The 16,355-nt window shown below is 54.5% G+C and overlaps 1 protein-coding gene across 1 annotated transcript in view; it reads left to right on the top strand.

Moving 5' to 3' along the window:
• The first annotated feature begins 840 nt into the window (after window positions 1-840).
• ABCC3 (ATP binding cassette subfamily C member 3) overlaps window positions 841-16,355 on the top strand; it is a 43,440-nt gene continuing 27,925 nt past the window's right edge. Inside the window, 9 exon segments of the mRNA XM_007465224.1 lie at window positions 841-885; window positions 13,198-13,416; window positions 13,780-13,905; window positions 14,113-14,250; window positions 15,083-15,208; window positions 15,440-15,501; window positions 16,203-16,261; window positions 16,264-16,302; window positions 16,305-16,326. Coding sequence (XP_007465286.1) covers window positions 841-885; window positions 13,198-13,416; window positions 13,780-13,905; window positions 14,113-14,250; window positions 15,083-15,208; window positions 15,440-15,501; window positions 16,203-16,261; window positions 16,264-16,302; window positions 16,305-16,326 — 836 coding nt within the window.

Below are 16,355 nucleotides of genomic sequence, written 5' to 3'. Positions count from 1 at the left end.
AGATATGCTTGATGCTTTACATACCTTTCCCATTTAATCCTCAGAGTAACCCTGTGACATATGATTATCCTTGTTTTACGGATATGAAAGTGGAGGCAGGGAGCGGTGCTGAAGCTGCAGGTGCAAAATCAGGGAGGGACAGAACCACAGGCAGGCAGCAATTTAAGAGAATCATGGGAAGCCACCATCTGGATGATGCTGGGACCCCCTCCCATCCCTCTCTCCTTAGGTGTACACACACACACACACACACACACACACACACACACACACACACACACATGCACGTTCTGTGTTGGTGTCTGCCAGTTCCCGGGCAACTTGTGGGGCAGAGGTAGCCTCTGGATTGTCTGGGCACACAGCTCTTCCCATTTCACAGATGAGGAGACTGACATTCAGAGATGAACATGACAAGGATTTATTCACGGAGGGAGTCTTGCTAAGTCCCTTTTCATGTCCCTTGACTCCTGGGGGCCACCCTCCGCCCCCCACTCCCCGTAGAGTCGTGCGCCGTGGGAAGGGGTGTGTGTCCCTTGGAAACAGACCCTGCTCCAGCCCTATCAGCCTCATCTTTCCGGGTCATCTCTCTGGCGCGGCCCAGTGGCCACCCGAAGGGCTTGTCACTGTGTCAATGGCCCGCCGCCACTGTCCCCAGATCCCTCCGGGAGCCGCAGTTTCTTAGAGGCGCTGTCTCAATTCGACCCAAAGGGCCAGGGGGAAGGGCTTGGAGGGGCGGGCCGGGGCGGAGGGCGGGGCTGGAGGTGGCCCTGGGCGGGCGCTAGGTCTGTCCCGGGCTGATAGAGACCTTGCTCGCTGTCCTCACGGCCGAGCTCCGACCCCATGGACGCTCTGTGCGGCTCCAGGGAGCTCGGCTCCAAGTTCTGGGTAAGGAGGTGTCCCGGGACTGAAGGCGCGCACCGGCGAGCCCTTAGACAGCCCCGGGGAGGGGGCGATGTGATGCCAGGAGGGGGCCTGGTGGGGCCGCCCAGAGCCAGGTCCCTAGTGGCCTTCAGGACCTGCCCTGTCCTCCCCAGCCACATGGGAGAGCCTGGGAAAGCCAAGTACTAGGCTCCTGGAGGGCTTGGTGGGTGGCACCCTGAATTCAGAAAGTGGCCGCACTTGCCACCTCACCGCAGTCCCTCTCTGGGGCTGACCGCAGGGTGCAGAAGTGGCATTTCCCCATTACTAGATCCCGATGACACTGCAGCGCCTGCCCCATAGACTAGGACTTGGATGCCCACTCCCACAGCTGGTCAACCAGGTGCTTTGGGAGCCTGGCTCCACTGGGCTTCCCCCTTCTTAAACGGTTCCTGCCTTCCTGGGAAAGTTTCCTTCTTTCCTCTGGGCAAGAGCCACCAGAGAGGAGGTGATCCTCACTGCGCCGGCCTCAGGAGGGAGAGGCAGACCTCACTCTGGAGGCAGGCCCTTACAGGTATAGGATAGCAGGATTTCCTGGTCCCACCCTCTCCATTTACAGATGGGGAAGGGAGGCCTAGAGACTTGCTCAAAGTCAGCCAGTTAGAGGAACGCAGAGCTGGGATAGAAAAGCAGGCCTTTTCACTCACACGCCAAATCCCTTTCTAAGACATCAGGCTACTTTTCAGGCTGCTGACTCCAGACCCCCAGCATAGTTGAGTGCAGTCCATGTAGACAGCGCAAGAGCTTTCTTACAGCTTTCAAAATCTACTCACAGCAGCTCCCGTGATCATCACTGCATTTCTGGGAGGCAAGTGGTGGTGCGTCTCCATTTTACAGATGAGCTCAGATTCAAGGGGCTTGTTGGTGATCATCCGGGGGCTGCCCAGCATAGGCTGGTCTCAAATCCAGGGCCTCAGAATCCCAATCTCTAAATCTTTTTGCCATTTCAAGTATTTGTACATATGTGCTTGGTGTTGTGTGTGCCCAGTGTGTGTTACCCATGGGTGGGTGCTTGTGTGGGTGTGTGTGCATGTGTGTGCACATGTGTGTGCCCATGTGTGTACATAAGTGTGTGTATACAGTCAGGAACCCCACTCTTGGTCTGTGTTTGGGCTGTACTGAGGGGGGTTGCATGGATTTTTGAAATGTGGGGCAATGGAATACCTGTAAAAAATATCTTTGGGGATCTCTTTTTTTTTTTTTTTTGCGGTACGTGGGCCTCTCACTGTTGTGGCCTCTCCCGTTGCAGAGCACAGGCTCCGGACGCACAGGCCCAGCGGCCATGGCTCACTGGCCCAGCCGCTCCACGGCATGTGGGGTCTTCCCGGACCGGGGCACGAACCCGTGTCCCCTGCATTGGCAGGTGGACTCTCAACCACTGCGCCACCAGGGAAGCCCGGGGATCTCTCTTATTCTCTGGGTCACTAAATGGTTAATCAGAGATGGTGCAACTTCTCTGAGGCTGCCCTTGTTGCCACAGGAACCCTGTCTGTCATCCAGCCTGGCCTGGTCACATGTTGCCAGCGTCCACCAGGGTTTGCCCCTTTGGCTCAAGAGTAGACTTCCTCTCACTGCCACTTGAGCCTGGCTGATGTGGCTACAGCATGGTCACGGTGTCTGAGGTGGCCAGGCGCAGGACTTGTAAATTAAGGGGGCAGGTGTGCCCAAGCCTCAAGTGCAAGGGCCCCCTGTTCCTGGGTGGACAGTTAACCCTGAGAGCTTAGGACTGTCCAGGGACAGGCTTCAAGGGGCCAGGAGCTGGGGAACTCAGGACTCCCTCCCTGTTCTCAGCTTAGAGATCCTTTGGTTCTACCCTTCCATGATACTGTGGAATCAAATGTCAGAGCTTGGGGGCTTGGAGCAGCTGGCCCTGCCCCTCGTTACAGAGCTGGGGAAACTGAAGGAATGGACTTGTCAAGGTCACATGACAATCAGCTACGGAGTGCTGGACTGGGAAACAGGACCCTGAGGTACGGCTCCAACTTTGCCAGTGCCTGACTATGAACATTTGGGCTTCTGGACTCCCGGAGCCTGAAATACCTGTTGCTCAAGAGCTGTGTGTACCTCCTCCGAGAACCTCAGGGTCCATGGGAGGCTCAGCTATGTTAGGTCCAAGGGATGACTCCCTTGAGGTCTCTACGTGAATGCCTCAAATGACAAGGGAACTGACCACTCCTCTTCCCGACCTCAACGTCTAAACACCTTCCATATTCCACATTATCTTCTTGGCTCCTGAAAGCTGTTCCAGGCTGTACCCAGTGTGACTGGTGACTGGAGGTGGAGTGGGAAGAAACCAGGAAGGTTCCCAGCTCATCCTCTGAGGGTTTGCAGAGCTGAAACAAGGGAGGCAGGGTCTGAAGCCAAGAGGCTGGAGCTATAACTAGCTCTAACTCAGTTACCCCAAAGGCCTGGAGTTCAGGGCTACTCATTGGTGCTGTGCTAGTTTGCATCTCATTTTCATTGTATGTTATTCAGGTATACTTGGCCCTGAACCTTTTATCTTAGGGGCCTGTGGGTGACCCACCTTGTTGGAAGTGGTTCAGGGAAGCCAGGAGATACCTGAGCCAAGGGTGAAAAGGTGGGGGAGGGGGACATGATTCAGGCCCCTGTGGGCCACTCGTTTACTCTATCAAGCCTTTTTTTTTTTTTTTTTTTTTAATTTATTTATTTTTGGCTGCGTTGCTGTGCGTGGGCTTTCTCTAGTTGCGGCGAGCGGGGGCTACTCTTCGTTGCGGTGCGCAGGCTTCTCATTGCGGTGTCTTCTCTTGTTGTGGAACACAGGCTGTAGGCGCGCGGGCTTCAGTAGTCGTGGCTCACGGGCTCTAGAGTGCAGGCTCAGTAGTTGTGATGCATGGGCTCAGTATTTGTGGCGTGCAGGCTCAGTAGTTGTGGCACACGGGCTTAGTTGCTCTGTGGCATGTGGGAGCTTCCTGGACCAGGGCTCGAACCCGTGTCCCCTGCATTGGCAGGTGGATTCTTAACCACTGCGCCATGAGGGAAGTCCCTACCAAGGCTTTTTTGCTAGCTCATCTTCACAGCCTCAGTTTTTCCACCTGTGAAATGGGGAAATAACCCATCTCCTAACTACCTCACAAGACTATTGTGGAGATCAAATAAGATAGGGAATGTGAAATGATTTGAGAACTTAAAACTCTGTTGGTGACAGGTCATGATATTCCTGGGAAGAGGAATAAAGAGAAAGAGATATGAGGTTAGAAGGAGGTGTTAGGTTTGGGAAGACCTACAAGAAAGGGGCTGGCATGGCTGTTGGGCCATGGGCTCCCATTTCAGCTGTTTGCTGGGGAATTTGTGGCTAAATCCATCCACCTCAGCCCCAGCTAAATGTGAGGGCAGGAGCCCCAGGGGACCCACGGACATGCGCACACACATCATGCACTCACACACACTGTGTACTGAGTGAGTGACTTATCCTTTCTTTGACTCTCTCTCTTACCTCTACCCACTTTGGGGTGGATTACCAACATCTCTGATCATGCTTGGGAGTTTCATGGGAAATAAGTTGCAAGAGAATGAACTGTGATCAAACAGCCCAGCCATCATGGAGCCAGAGATGCCTCTAGAACAAAGAAGGTGGAAGTGTCCCTTTGCTGCACCTCATTGCCCCCTGCCTGGAGGATTACTCCGTTCTGAGCAGTGAAGTTGGGCAGCACCGGTGGTGAAGAGAGTTCACAGAGGAAGGGCTTGGGGCTGGTTGCCCTCAGGAGGTCTTGACCTGTTCGCAGAATTAGCTTTCATCTGACGGGCTCCAGGAAGTTCCTGGGAGGCTGATTCGGCTTAGAAAAACTGGCAGAGGCAGCGCCCCTGAGGTTAGGCCAGTGGGTAGGCGGCAGACACCCCTCAGCCTACTGGACACCAAACCCCGCCCCCACCGGGAACCCAGTCCTCCCTGCCAGGCCAGGACCACTAGAATCCCTTCTCTCCATCCCATCTGGGGCAACAAAGCTGGTGCTAGACCACTTTGAGCCTCTGAGCTTCTGGCTTCTGGAAGAAAGACTTTGTCCCTTGTGGCCTTAGGCTGACCTCTCCCAAGCCCCGCTGCTCCCCGACTGCCCTGGACCTGGTCTGGAGGGCTGGAGACTTAGGAAAGGAAGTGAGTCAAGGAAGTGGCATTTGGGAGGGCACTTTGCCAAGCCTGCCTGCTGGTCCCCTGACCAGGAAATGGTCTTGGAGCGTGGGGCCAGCCAGGGAGGGAGATCCCAGCGGAGCCTGCCAGCTGACCCGCCCAGGAGGCGGGATCAGAGCACCTGAGTTGTGTCCACCCCTCCCTGGTGTGGCTGTCCCAGGGGCAACAGGTGCAGCAGGATCCTGAGAGAGAGGGGGTGAGACTTGGATGTGCCACTGCTGTGTGATGGGGCCCCTCCCCTCCCCCACCTGGAGCTGTTCCTGTTTCCAGTGCTGGGGCCAGGTGGTGGTGCTGGGCTGGGGGTGAGTGCTAACAGGGGCCTAACCCTGGCTTGGATTTCTCCTTCTAACTGGATACTCAGGTTTCTAGTCCAGTGACTCCCAGAACGCCAGCTAGTCTGTTACCCTGTGATGGCAACCCTTCCCCTGAGCTCTATGAAAAGAACTGCAGCTAAGAGGTGATTTGAGGGCAGGCTGTATGGCCAAAAGATTTTTAATATTTCAGGTGATCTGGACACATGTGTTCTCTCTCCAAGGTGGGCTGTCATGTTGGAACCCTAACGGGGACTGGGACTCTGGAGCTACACGGCCTGGGTTCAAGTCCTGGCGTCAGCCCAGGTGAACTGGGGCCGGTCACTTTCCAGCCACGAGTCTCAGCTGGTGTGAACATTAAATAATAATCTTGGAACACAGTGGAGTTCAAGTAAGCAAAGCTGTTGCTGGCTGGCAAGGCCCCTTTCAGAAGCAGACGCGCAGGCCAGGCTGTGAGCCAGGCTTTTGCCCCCACCCCCACCCCCAGGCCCTTCCAAAAGCCGCAGTTTCAGCCACAGCACATGTGAACAGGCCCTTGCCCTTTCTGCACCTCCATTTCTGCTGAGATAAATGAACTTGTCAGTTGATCCCTTCTCCCCACCCCACAGGATTAAGGAAGTCATTACTCTTCTCGTGACAGAGGCTATCAACAAGCCTGGGGCCCCAGGGGCTGGGAAGTCCCTGAAGGCGCTGTGGCCCAGCTGGGGCAGAGAGCTCTGGGGTCCTTACTGCCACCTGCCCCCTGCTGGGGTCTGCAGGGATTTTAGTCTTGGTGCCTATGAAGGGGCCCCTGCTGTGTGGTCCATTCTGGGTGCCAGACCTTATCAGCCCCATCCAGCTGTTTAATCACGTTATTAAGGTAGCTGTTGTTGCCATGGAAACTGTGTGGGTGGCAGTGGGGGAGAGGCTGTGGGCTCAGCTCACAGCCCAACTGGTGTTCTTCGGAATGGGAATTGGGGGCCAGTGGCTTGAGAAGGGGTCACCCATCGGGCTCTGTGGGATTGCAGGGAGTATCATGGGGTCCAGGAAGTGACCTCCACCAACTGTGTCATTTACAATTAGCTTTGTTTGGGTCAGAGAGCCCCTCACATGCCTTGGTGTCAAACAGAGAGCATCCTGAGTTCCTGGGCATACAGCTGCAGAAGTGGGCTTTGGAGGGTGACTTTCATTTATTTGTTCAGTCATTCTTTCTTTCTTTTGTTCAACAAATGCATGGGAGTGCTGTGTCTGTGCTAGGAACTGTTCTAGGCAATGGGGAATACGCTGGTCAGCAGAACAAACCCATCCTCATGGAACACATATTCCAGTGAGAGAGGACAGAAAAACGCTAAACATAAGAAATAATTCAATTATATACTATCCTAGAAAGTGATAAGGGCTATAGGGAAAATAGGACAGGCCAGCAGGGATGGGGATGCAGGAGCACGATGGGGGTTACAGTTCCAGTTTTAATTAAGAAGGTCAGGGTGGACCTCCATGAGAAGGTGAGGTCTGAGCACAAGGTTGCAGGTGACCAGGGCACGAGGCACAGCACTGCTGCCTTGAGGCAGGCACAGGCCTGACATTTGGGGACCACACTGAGGCCAGGAGGCAGGTGGGATGAGAGAGGGGACTGGGGAAGCTGAGGTCAGAGAGACAGGGGAGCAGATAATGAGGGTCTCGAGGCCCCCTTGGAGACTTTGGCTTTTACTATGAGTGAAATGAGGAGCCCTTGGCAGGTTTTAACCAGAGAAGTGACATGGTGCATCACTAAGATGTCTGGCTTAGGTTTCATGAAGACTTGCCTCCAGCTGCTGTGCTGGAGGAGACTGCCAGGCAAGCGGCAGGCGTGGAAGCAGGGAGGCCAGAGAAGGCGCGACGCCACAATCCGTGTGAGAGTGTGGGGTGGAGAGAAGCAGTCGGATCCTGGATGTATCAGGAAGATCCAAATGAAGATGCCTTTTTATAGATTAAAAAGAGTTGATGTAGCCCTTTCATATCGTTCAGCCTAATAATTTGAAGGCAGAGTGGACAGGATTTGCTAGAAGGTTGGGTGTGGGCTGTGAGAGAAAGAGAAAGAATCAAGGGTGACTCAGAGAGGGCTTCCCTGGTGGCGCAGTGGTTGAGAGTCCGCCTGCCAACGCAGGGGACGCGGGTTCGTGCCCCGGTCCGGGAAGATCCCACGTGCCGCGGAGCAGCTGGGCCCGTGGGCCATGGCCGCTGAGCCTGCGCGTCCGGAGCCTGTGCTCCGCAACGGGAGAGGCCACAACAGTGAGAGGCCCGCGTACCGCAAAAAAAAAAAAAAAGGATGACTCAGAGGATTCCAGCTTGGGAGAAGGAAAGCATTGCCTGCATCAAGGTGGGCAGGTTGGAGAAGGGGGAACGGGCAGGATTTCCGTTCTGAACACGTTGTGCGTGACGTGTCCTGTCATTGTCCTAGCAAGCAGTCTGAGGTAGATAGTCTAAGGATACAGGCAAGGACAGGTACCCACTGTCTCCTGGAGATGGCTCTGCCCAGCTGGGACACACGTATCTGAAGGAAAGGAGCCCAGGCCGGATCTCCCTGTGGGTCAAAGCAGTCATCTGGTCCTCCCAAGACCTCTTGACTGTTGCCACAGTGGAACTTGTTTATGAAACCAAAACAAGGTCCCGGCAGCCTCTGCTCAGTCACCTGCTTCCTCCAGTGTTGTCCTATCTGAGTCAAGGTGCTTTGCTGTTCATTCTCCCCCCTTGCGGGGGGAGCTGGCTGGGATGCTGTCATTACTCGCATTAGCGTGAAGACTGAGGTTCAGGGAGATGAAGTCTCCAAAGAGGCAGCCCACACTGGGTCCTCTGCATCAGGGTTTGGTTCTCCTCGGGACCACTCCCTGCCTGCCTCAGAGAGCCCTGACCCTGACCCAGTGAAAGTGGTGATTCCTGGTTGTGCCTTTGAACTCAGGCTCCCGTCTACATATACACTCTCCCTTGTCTGTCAACGCACAGACCTTGACTCACAAGGTCAATCTGGGCTGTTCCTCATGCCTGGCCCTGTGCTGGGAGCTGGAAGGTGTGGGGCAGGAGAGGAGAGGAAGAAGAGTAGGGCGCAGTGTCTATCCTGAAGGGTTCACGTTGCTGTAGAGAGAGGATGTATTCACAGGTGCAGGTCCGAGCAGCCCAGGGTGGGAGAGACCCCACTTCGGTGCCATGAGGCCTGGGTGTCCGTCCCAGCTCCCAGCTGCCAGGTGTCCTTGGACCTGTTGCCAGAGCAGGTGGAGCCTGCCTTTTCTTTTGCTTAATATTGTTCGTCGTCTTCTCTTTTGGAACAATGACCACGTAAGTGCTATAATAAAATTCTACTGAAACATAAGGGGTGTTGATCACTCTCAGCTGATAGTCACTTATCTGGCTGTTGAGAGCATACAAAATAAAGCAAGGAAAAGCCCGCTGGAGGCTGGGGTGCCCCAGAAATGCTTTCTGTAGGAGGTGAAGCTCAGCTTGGGCCCAGAGAGGTTGGCAGTTCACTCCAGACCCGAAGACCAGATGGTCAGAGTTGGGGGTGGCCTTGGGCCAGCTATCTGGATGGCAACTAAGTGGATGGGATTAACGGGCTTGCCAAGCATTAAAGCAGGGTGCAGCTGCCCCTTGACAGTGGAATGGATAAGTGCATGGGTCCTTTCATACAACGGACCATGAGCAGAAATGGGGAGGGAGAATCCACACTCACACTCAGCGCCAAGGATGACACCCCCAAACGCAGTGTGGAGAGAAGCCAGACGTGAAAGATCCAGGAAATGTGTGATTTCCTTTATAGGAAGGTCCCACATGGGCCAAATCACATGTTGTTGGAACTCAGAACAGTGTTCTCCCGGGATGAGGAGTGGCTTGGAGGGGGCACAACAGGGGCTTCTGGGGGTTGGCAGTGTACTGTTTCTTGATTCTAGTTCTAGTTACACAGGCGTGTTCACTGTGTGAAAATTCACTGAGGTGTATACTTAAGCTGCGTGTACTTTTCTGTAAGTATACTATACTTGGCTAAGAAACGTGGGGTTTTTTTTGCGGTACGCGGGCCTCTCACTGTTGTGGCCTCTCCTGTTGCAGGACGCGCAGGCTCAGCGGCCATGGCTCACGGGCCCAGCCGCTCCGCGGCATGTGGGATCTTCCCGGACCGGGGCACGAACCCGTGTCCCCTGCGTCGGCAGGTGGACTCTCAACCACTGCGCCACCAGGGAAGCCCAGAAATGTTTTAAAGAGGAAAACAATATGGGCCAGCGGCATCTGTCTCCCCTCCCCTGGTACAGCCTGATCAGGCCTACAGAATAACCCCTCTCTGTGACCCAGTGCCCAGCCCAGGACCATGTGCCCAGTGCTTAGCAAGAGTCTTCTGGTCCTTAGCTCGCATTGCTTGAGCGACTACTGAGTACAGGGCTCTAGAATTCAAGATGTACACAGTACAACCTCTGCCCTCCGGGGTTTGAGTGAAACGCCCCAAAGAAGCATGTCCCTGGACCTCATGCTCCCCAGGGGCAGGGACAGGTCTGTTCCGAGTGTGCCTCCCCCCGCTGCCTGGCTCACAGCAGGCCTTTATCAGTGCATCATCAAGTGGAAGACATACTCCAGAAGGTGGCTCCGTCATTAGGTGCTGACTTCAGAGAGGAAGGGTGCTCAAGATGGGAGAGGTGGGTTCTAAGCCGGGCCCACCACCCTTCCCTGTAGCTGTTGGGATCTTGACAAGTGGAAGAAATAGGGACCAGGCTGAGCGAAGGTGTAGGAGTGAGACTCTCAGAGCAGATTTAGAGTGAAGTGAGTTTGGCATTGGGGGACGGGAGCAGTGGGAAGGCAAGGAGGGGTGCTTGGACTTGGCTCCAGGGGCAGCAGGAGCCCCTGCAGGTCTGGGGCCATGAGGCAAGGGGCACAACGCTGCCTTTCAGGAATCTTGCAGCCATGGGCAGGTGCTTTGGAGGCAGAGGGCTGACTCAGATGGGATTAAAGAGTGAGGGTAGGCTGAGGAAAGGGCAGCAGGGTGTGCAGACCACTCCATGAAATATTTTCTTAAGATGGGATAACTCAGGCACATAGATAGTTTAATAGTTCACATAGATAGATAGGTAGGTAGATAGATAGTTCAAGGCCAGTTGTGGGACTTGAATGCCATGCTTAGACTTTGTCTTCTAGTCAGTAGGAAGCCACTGAAGGTTTAGAGGCAGGGTATAAGATTATCCTTTTGTTTATTCATTTATTCAACAAATGTTTAAGTTATTTAAGCAAATTTTTGCTGAGCACCTACTATGTGCCGGGCACTGCTCTAGGTACTTAGGATACATCAATAATGAAATAAGATTCTTTCCTTCCAGAAACACACATGCCAGCAGAAAGAGATGAGAGAAAACATAATAAATTTATAAATTATGTAGCATGTTAGAAGGTGGTAGGTATAGGGAAAAGAAAAAGCAGAGAAAGGTTAAGGGAGTGGATTGGGAATGCTGGGGGTAGGGTGCAAGTGAAATATTAAACAGGGTGGTCAGCCTAGGCCTCAATCGGAAAGAAAGACTTATGGATGTCTAAGGGAGGAACGTTCCAGACAGAGCAGCCAGTGCAAAGACCCTGAGGCAGGAACATGCCTGTTATGTTCAGGAATAGCAATGAGGCCACTGGCTGGAGTGATGTAGGAGAGGCGGTGAGAGAGGTCACAGGTTGGCGGGAAGGGACGCTGTGGGGTGCCTTGTAGGCTCTTGTACGATGTGTAAAGTGAAGATGTCCAGTCGGCAGTCGGATTTAGAGTTGGGGATATGGAGAGTGGTGGGGTAGAGAGATAAACTTGGGAGTCATTGGCATGTAGGTGAGACTGGAAGAGAGTGCAAATGGAAAAGGAAATGGGGAAGAGGAAAGGACTGAGCTCCGGGGCACTCTGACGCCAAGCAGGGGAACCAGTAAGGAGACTTAGAAGGAAAGACCAGGGAGGAAGGGGAAGACCAGGAGAGTGTGGGCAGCAATCTGGGCCCATAGGGCACGGAAGGGAAGAGACCAGAACCCCGTGGAAATTGCTCGGGAAGAGGTGGGGGCCTGGACTAGGCTGATGGCTGAGGGGCCAGGTGGGAGGGGCCTCGTGGGAGATGTTACCATCTCAGTGTTACCCTTGAAGAAACTAAGGCCCAGAGAGGTGAAGGTCAAGCATCTTGCCTAAGGTCACAGAGGTATTGAAAGGCGTAGAGCCAGTCGTAGTGAACAATATTTATATAGTCACAAAAGTGTGAACTGTGAATATTTATTTAACAAAAGGCTGTTATGTTTCTACATGGAAGGTTGAGGCAGTGCAAGTGGAGAGAATGTAAGAGGGGCACAGCTTTAACTTCCAGAACAGAAGAAAAGAATGATGATCAAATAGTGGCAGATCATGTAACGACATTAAAAGCAAAAGACATAGATGTAGCTACCAGAACAAGTTAGCATATCTGCACGTACTTTACCGCTGGAGAGTGGAACTAGGGGTGGGGAGTGATGAGGCAGGGTACCATTTTCTTTTCATGTACCTTTAGAATGAGGTGCATGTTATAACTTTGACAAAAATTAAAATGACCATTATTTAAGCTGGCAGTTAGAAGGTAGAGGGTTCTATCTTCTGGTATTGAGTTGTCTCTAGGTGGATGGGATTGTGGGTGAGGTTTGGGGTTTTTTTTTTGGCTGCCTTGGGTCTTCGTAGCTGCGCGCAGGCTTTCTCTAGTTGCAGCGAGCAGGGGCTACTCTTTGTTGTGGTGCATGGGCTTCTCATTGCAGTGGCTTCTCTAGTTGCGGAGCACGGGCTCTAGGCACACGGGCTCCAGTAGTTGCAGCACGTGGGCTCAGTAGTCACAGCACGCGGGCTCTAGAACGCTGTCTCAGTAGTTGTGGCGCATGGGCTTTGTTGCTCCGCAGCATATGGGATCTTCCTGGACCTGTGTCCCCTGCATTGGCAGGCGGATTCTTAACCACTGTGCCACCAGGAAAGTCCCTTTTTTTTTTTTAGTTGTTTATATTTTATGAGCTTTCTGTAAAGACAGTCTAATACTTTGCAAGAAGGGAAAAAAAGATTAGTTCATCGGTGGCCTTGGGGGAAACAATCTTAGTAAAATATGTGTTTGAATGTGTTCCCCCATCTCTTTCCAGAAAAGTTCTTAGGTGCAAAGAGAAAAAGCGGTCTGGTCTGGACCCAGTGGTTCCCCAAGACACAAGACTGTCAGTGCTAGAACCAGGACAGTTCTATGCAAACTGGGGTGGTTGGTCACCCCAGCTTTGTTTACAAAGCTGTCTCCACATCCCCTTGCTCCTTTGAGTTCACACCCACTGAGGAGGTAGGTGGGGCAGGGATGGCCGCCCCCATTTTAAAGGAGAGGCAACTAAAGCTCAGAGAGGCTCCCTATCCCTTCCCTGGGAGCCTTAGAGAGAAAGTGGGCTCTTCAACCATGTGCACATACTGCTTTGATAAAATTAAAAATTAATTTAAAATAAAAGAGCGGAAATCTAGAACGACAGAAAGCAGATCAGTGTTTGCCTGGGAGGGATGGGCTGCAGAGGGGCACAAAGGAACTCGTGGAATGGTGGATTATTCTATATCTTTATGGTGGTAGCAGTTTTGCAGGTGTGTACAACTGTCACTCATTGGATTGTGCACTTCAAATGGGTGCAGTTTATTGTGCTTAAATTAAACATCAATTAGAGAGACAGAGAGAAAATATGAGGAAATGGAGCGCCCTTAGCCTCCTGGAAGAGCTCACACTCGGGACAATGCCTGCTGGTTTGCACACTTAGACTTTCATATTCACACACCTTCTGACCCCCAGAGCGCATGGAGCAGCTCTCTGGCCCAGCCCCCTCCCTGGAGCGTGAGCCCAGGGCTGCACAAGGCTGCCCCTGAATTCTTCTCTTTGTCCCCGGGACTCCAATCTGTCCGTGCACACAGACAACCCGGACTTCACTCCCTGCTTCCAGAACTCCGTGCTGGCCTGGGTCCCCTGCATCTACCTGTGGGCCGCCCTGCCCTGCTACCTGTTCTGCCTGCGGCACCGCCACCAAGGCTACATTGTTCTCTCTCGCCTCTCTAGGCTCAAGACGGTCAGGGGCTCAGGGCTCTCCTGCGGGTGGGACCAGGACCTAGGAGAGTCTCCTTTTAATGGGTCCCTTTCCCCACCCTCAGCGACTTGTCTGGGCTCCCCAGCCTCACCCTCCCTGTGCTCAGGGCCATGGCAGCCTGCCAGCTGGGTCTGCAGCCCAATAAGATAATCTCTGCTTGGGGAAGTTCAATCAAGTTCTCCAGCAATGCTCTCCCCACCCTGGAGAAGCTCCTGGCCAGTGCCCAGCCCAGCCCTTGAGGGCAAACCTGTGCAGGTCTCTTGGTTTCAGGAGCAAAGGCTCCTCCCCAGTGGGGACCATCCCTTTCTTTGGAGATGGAGGCCCCAACATGTGCCCTGTTCATAGGCCTTGGGCGTCCTGCTGTGGTGTGTCTCCTGGATTGACCTCTTCTACTCCTTCCATGGCCTGGTCCACGGCTGGGCCCCTGCCCCCATCTTCTTTGTCACCCCCTTGGTGGTGGGGGTCACCATGGTCAGTGCGGGACCAGGGAATCTGGGTTGGGGAGGATCTCCGGTGGGTTGTGGGATTGTGATGGGGGAACCATGGGCTCTGAGGAGAAGGCTGGACGCCTTAGGAGTGGGTAACCCCAGAAACATATGGCCATGTGGCATGGGGAGGAATGGAGGCAGGTCCAGATGTGTGTGCTCTGGCCCAGCCTCCCCTGCCCTCCCTGCACAGCTGCTGGCCACCCTGCTGATCCAGTATGAGCGGCTGCAGGGGGTTCGGTCTTCGGGGGTCCTCATCATCTTCTGGTTCCTGTGTGTGGTCTGTGGCGTCATCCCCTTCCGTTCCAAGATCCTTTCAGCTCTGGCACAGGTAAGCAGAAGAGAGGAACCTGCCAGGTCCACTGCTGTCTAGGGATTGTCCCCAGAGCTCAAGGTCACTGCTGGGTCCCAGGCTCCTCCCTTCTGCCCCTCCCCAGCTCCCAGGACCTCCTCTGCTGTTCAGTCCTTTTTGTGTCATTCCCTACTTGTTGTATCTCTGCTGAGAAGCAGACTGGTGAGCGGGGTGAGGACCATTGTAACCCAGGGGAATGCAGCAAGATGCGGCCATTGTTGGCTGTTTGTGGGAATGTAGCAGCCACCACCAAGTACGATGTCCGTTCAGTGAGAGCAGGTGCGCAGACATGAACGGTTCTGGCTTTCCTGGAATCCCATCGTCTTGTTCTCCCTTTTTTCCCACCTCTCTCGGTTCCTGGCCTTCCTCTGGATCTTCAGTGGTGGGCGGGGGTGGTAGGAACACTGGGGATCAATCTAGTGTCTCTGTTTCTCCATCTCAAGAGGAGGCAGTCAAGTATATTCATAAGAGCACAGGCTGGGAACAACCCACTTACCCTTTGTGATCTTGGGCAAATTCCTGAGTCACCTAGAGTCTCATTTCCTCAATTGCAGACAGAGTATCATAAGATTTCCTACCTGTTAGGGAGGGTTAGACAAGGTGATGTAGATGAGCAGGGCACGTGTCCACTGAACAGTGGACCCCCTATGACCTTTCCCGTCTCTCAGAAGCCTCTGGGCAGGGGGATCCAGGCACCCACTTTTGCTGACTTCTACCCCAGAGGGGTCTGGTGCCCCAAAGGACTCCTTGGGGCAAGGGCTGCAGACCCAGGGCTTCCCAAGCTCTGATGCTGCTCTCCTTTCTCCCCCAGGGCAAGATCTCAGACCCCTTCCACTTCACCACCTTCTATATCTACTTTGCCCTGGTGCTCTCTGCCCTCGTCCTCTCGTGCTCCAGGGAGAAGCCACCGTTTTTCTCCCCCAAGAATATCGACCCCGTGAGTCTTAATGGAGGTGGGTGGTAGTGGGGGTGCCACAGGCCCACCCCTCAGCCCAGCCCTCACCAGCATCCCCCATCCCTTCCAGTTCATTCCGTCTTCATGTCACCTCCACAGTGTGCAAACTGGGGCTTGGAACATGAAGGAACGGGGCACCCTCCTCCCTCTGCTCTGCCTAGAGAGGGTGGTGTGCACTCCTGATGTCCCCTGCCCCACTCTTGCACCTTCTAGAACCCCTGCCCCGAGGCCGGAGCTGGCTTCCTCTCCCGCCTGTCTTTCTGGTGGTTTACAAAGTGAGTTGGCTCTTCCCCAAGCCTGGGGGCCCGGGGGAGGGGGAATGGGGACGGATAATTGGGGGATGAGAAAGAGGAAGGGGAGCAGGCCAGGAGTTCAGGGGCCTGAGGAGCTGTGAACCCCAGTGGGCGTGGGGCAGGCGAGGGTGGGAAACATGTCTGTTTGGGCTGGGGGCTGAGTACAGAGACCGGTCCTGGCCCAGTTCTGATCCCAGGGCACAGGCCAGACCTGTGTCTGGCAAGCCGTGGGGACAGGCCTAGGGTCCTAGAAGGAGACCATAATTAGTTCCCAGCTCTTTGGTCAGGGATAAGCTTGCAGCTGTCATTCCTTGGGCGCCCCTCAGAGCAGCTAGAGCAGGAGAATTGTGTCTGTGACTTGGCTGACAGCCCATCAACCATACTGTACTGAGGAGGCTCCTCGGCCTGGGGTTCCATCCAGCAGGGCTTGTCATCCCCCAGGGCCGCGGCCAGCATGGATTTTGTCATCAGTGCCCAGGAGTCAGTGGGGCATCTGGGAAGGAGTGAGAAAGGGCTGGAAGTAGGAACTTGGGGTGGGAGGCAGTGACCCCCATCCTGCTCACTGTGGGAATAAAGGAACACTTTCCTTGGCCACAGCTCCCTAGGGACACCCTCCTCTCTGGAGACCCTTGTCCCCAGGCTGCTATTCTCTGACGCAGGCTGGTGCTGCCTGCCCACTCCAGGTTGGCCATCCTCGGCTACCGGCGGCCCTTGGAGGAGGGGGGCCTCTGGTGCCTGAACAAGGGGGCCGCTCCCACGTGGCGGTGCAGAGGCTGCTGGAGGAGGGGAGCAAGAGCAGGCGGCGCGGTGGGGCCCCTCCCCCCCCTCCCCGCGCC

Source organism: Lipotes vexillifer, unplaced genomic scaffold, assembly GCF_000442215.2.
Source record: "Lipotes vexillifer unplaced genomic scaffold, Lipotes_vexillifer_v1.1 scaffold591, whole genome shotgun sequence".
NCBI lineage: Eukaryota > Metazoa > Chordata > Mammalia > Artiodactyla > Lipotidae > Lipotes > Lipotes vexillifer.
The sequence above is the reverse complement of the archived record's forward strand: the minus strand, read 5'-3'. Positions and strand labels throughout refer to the sequence as shown.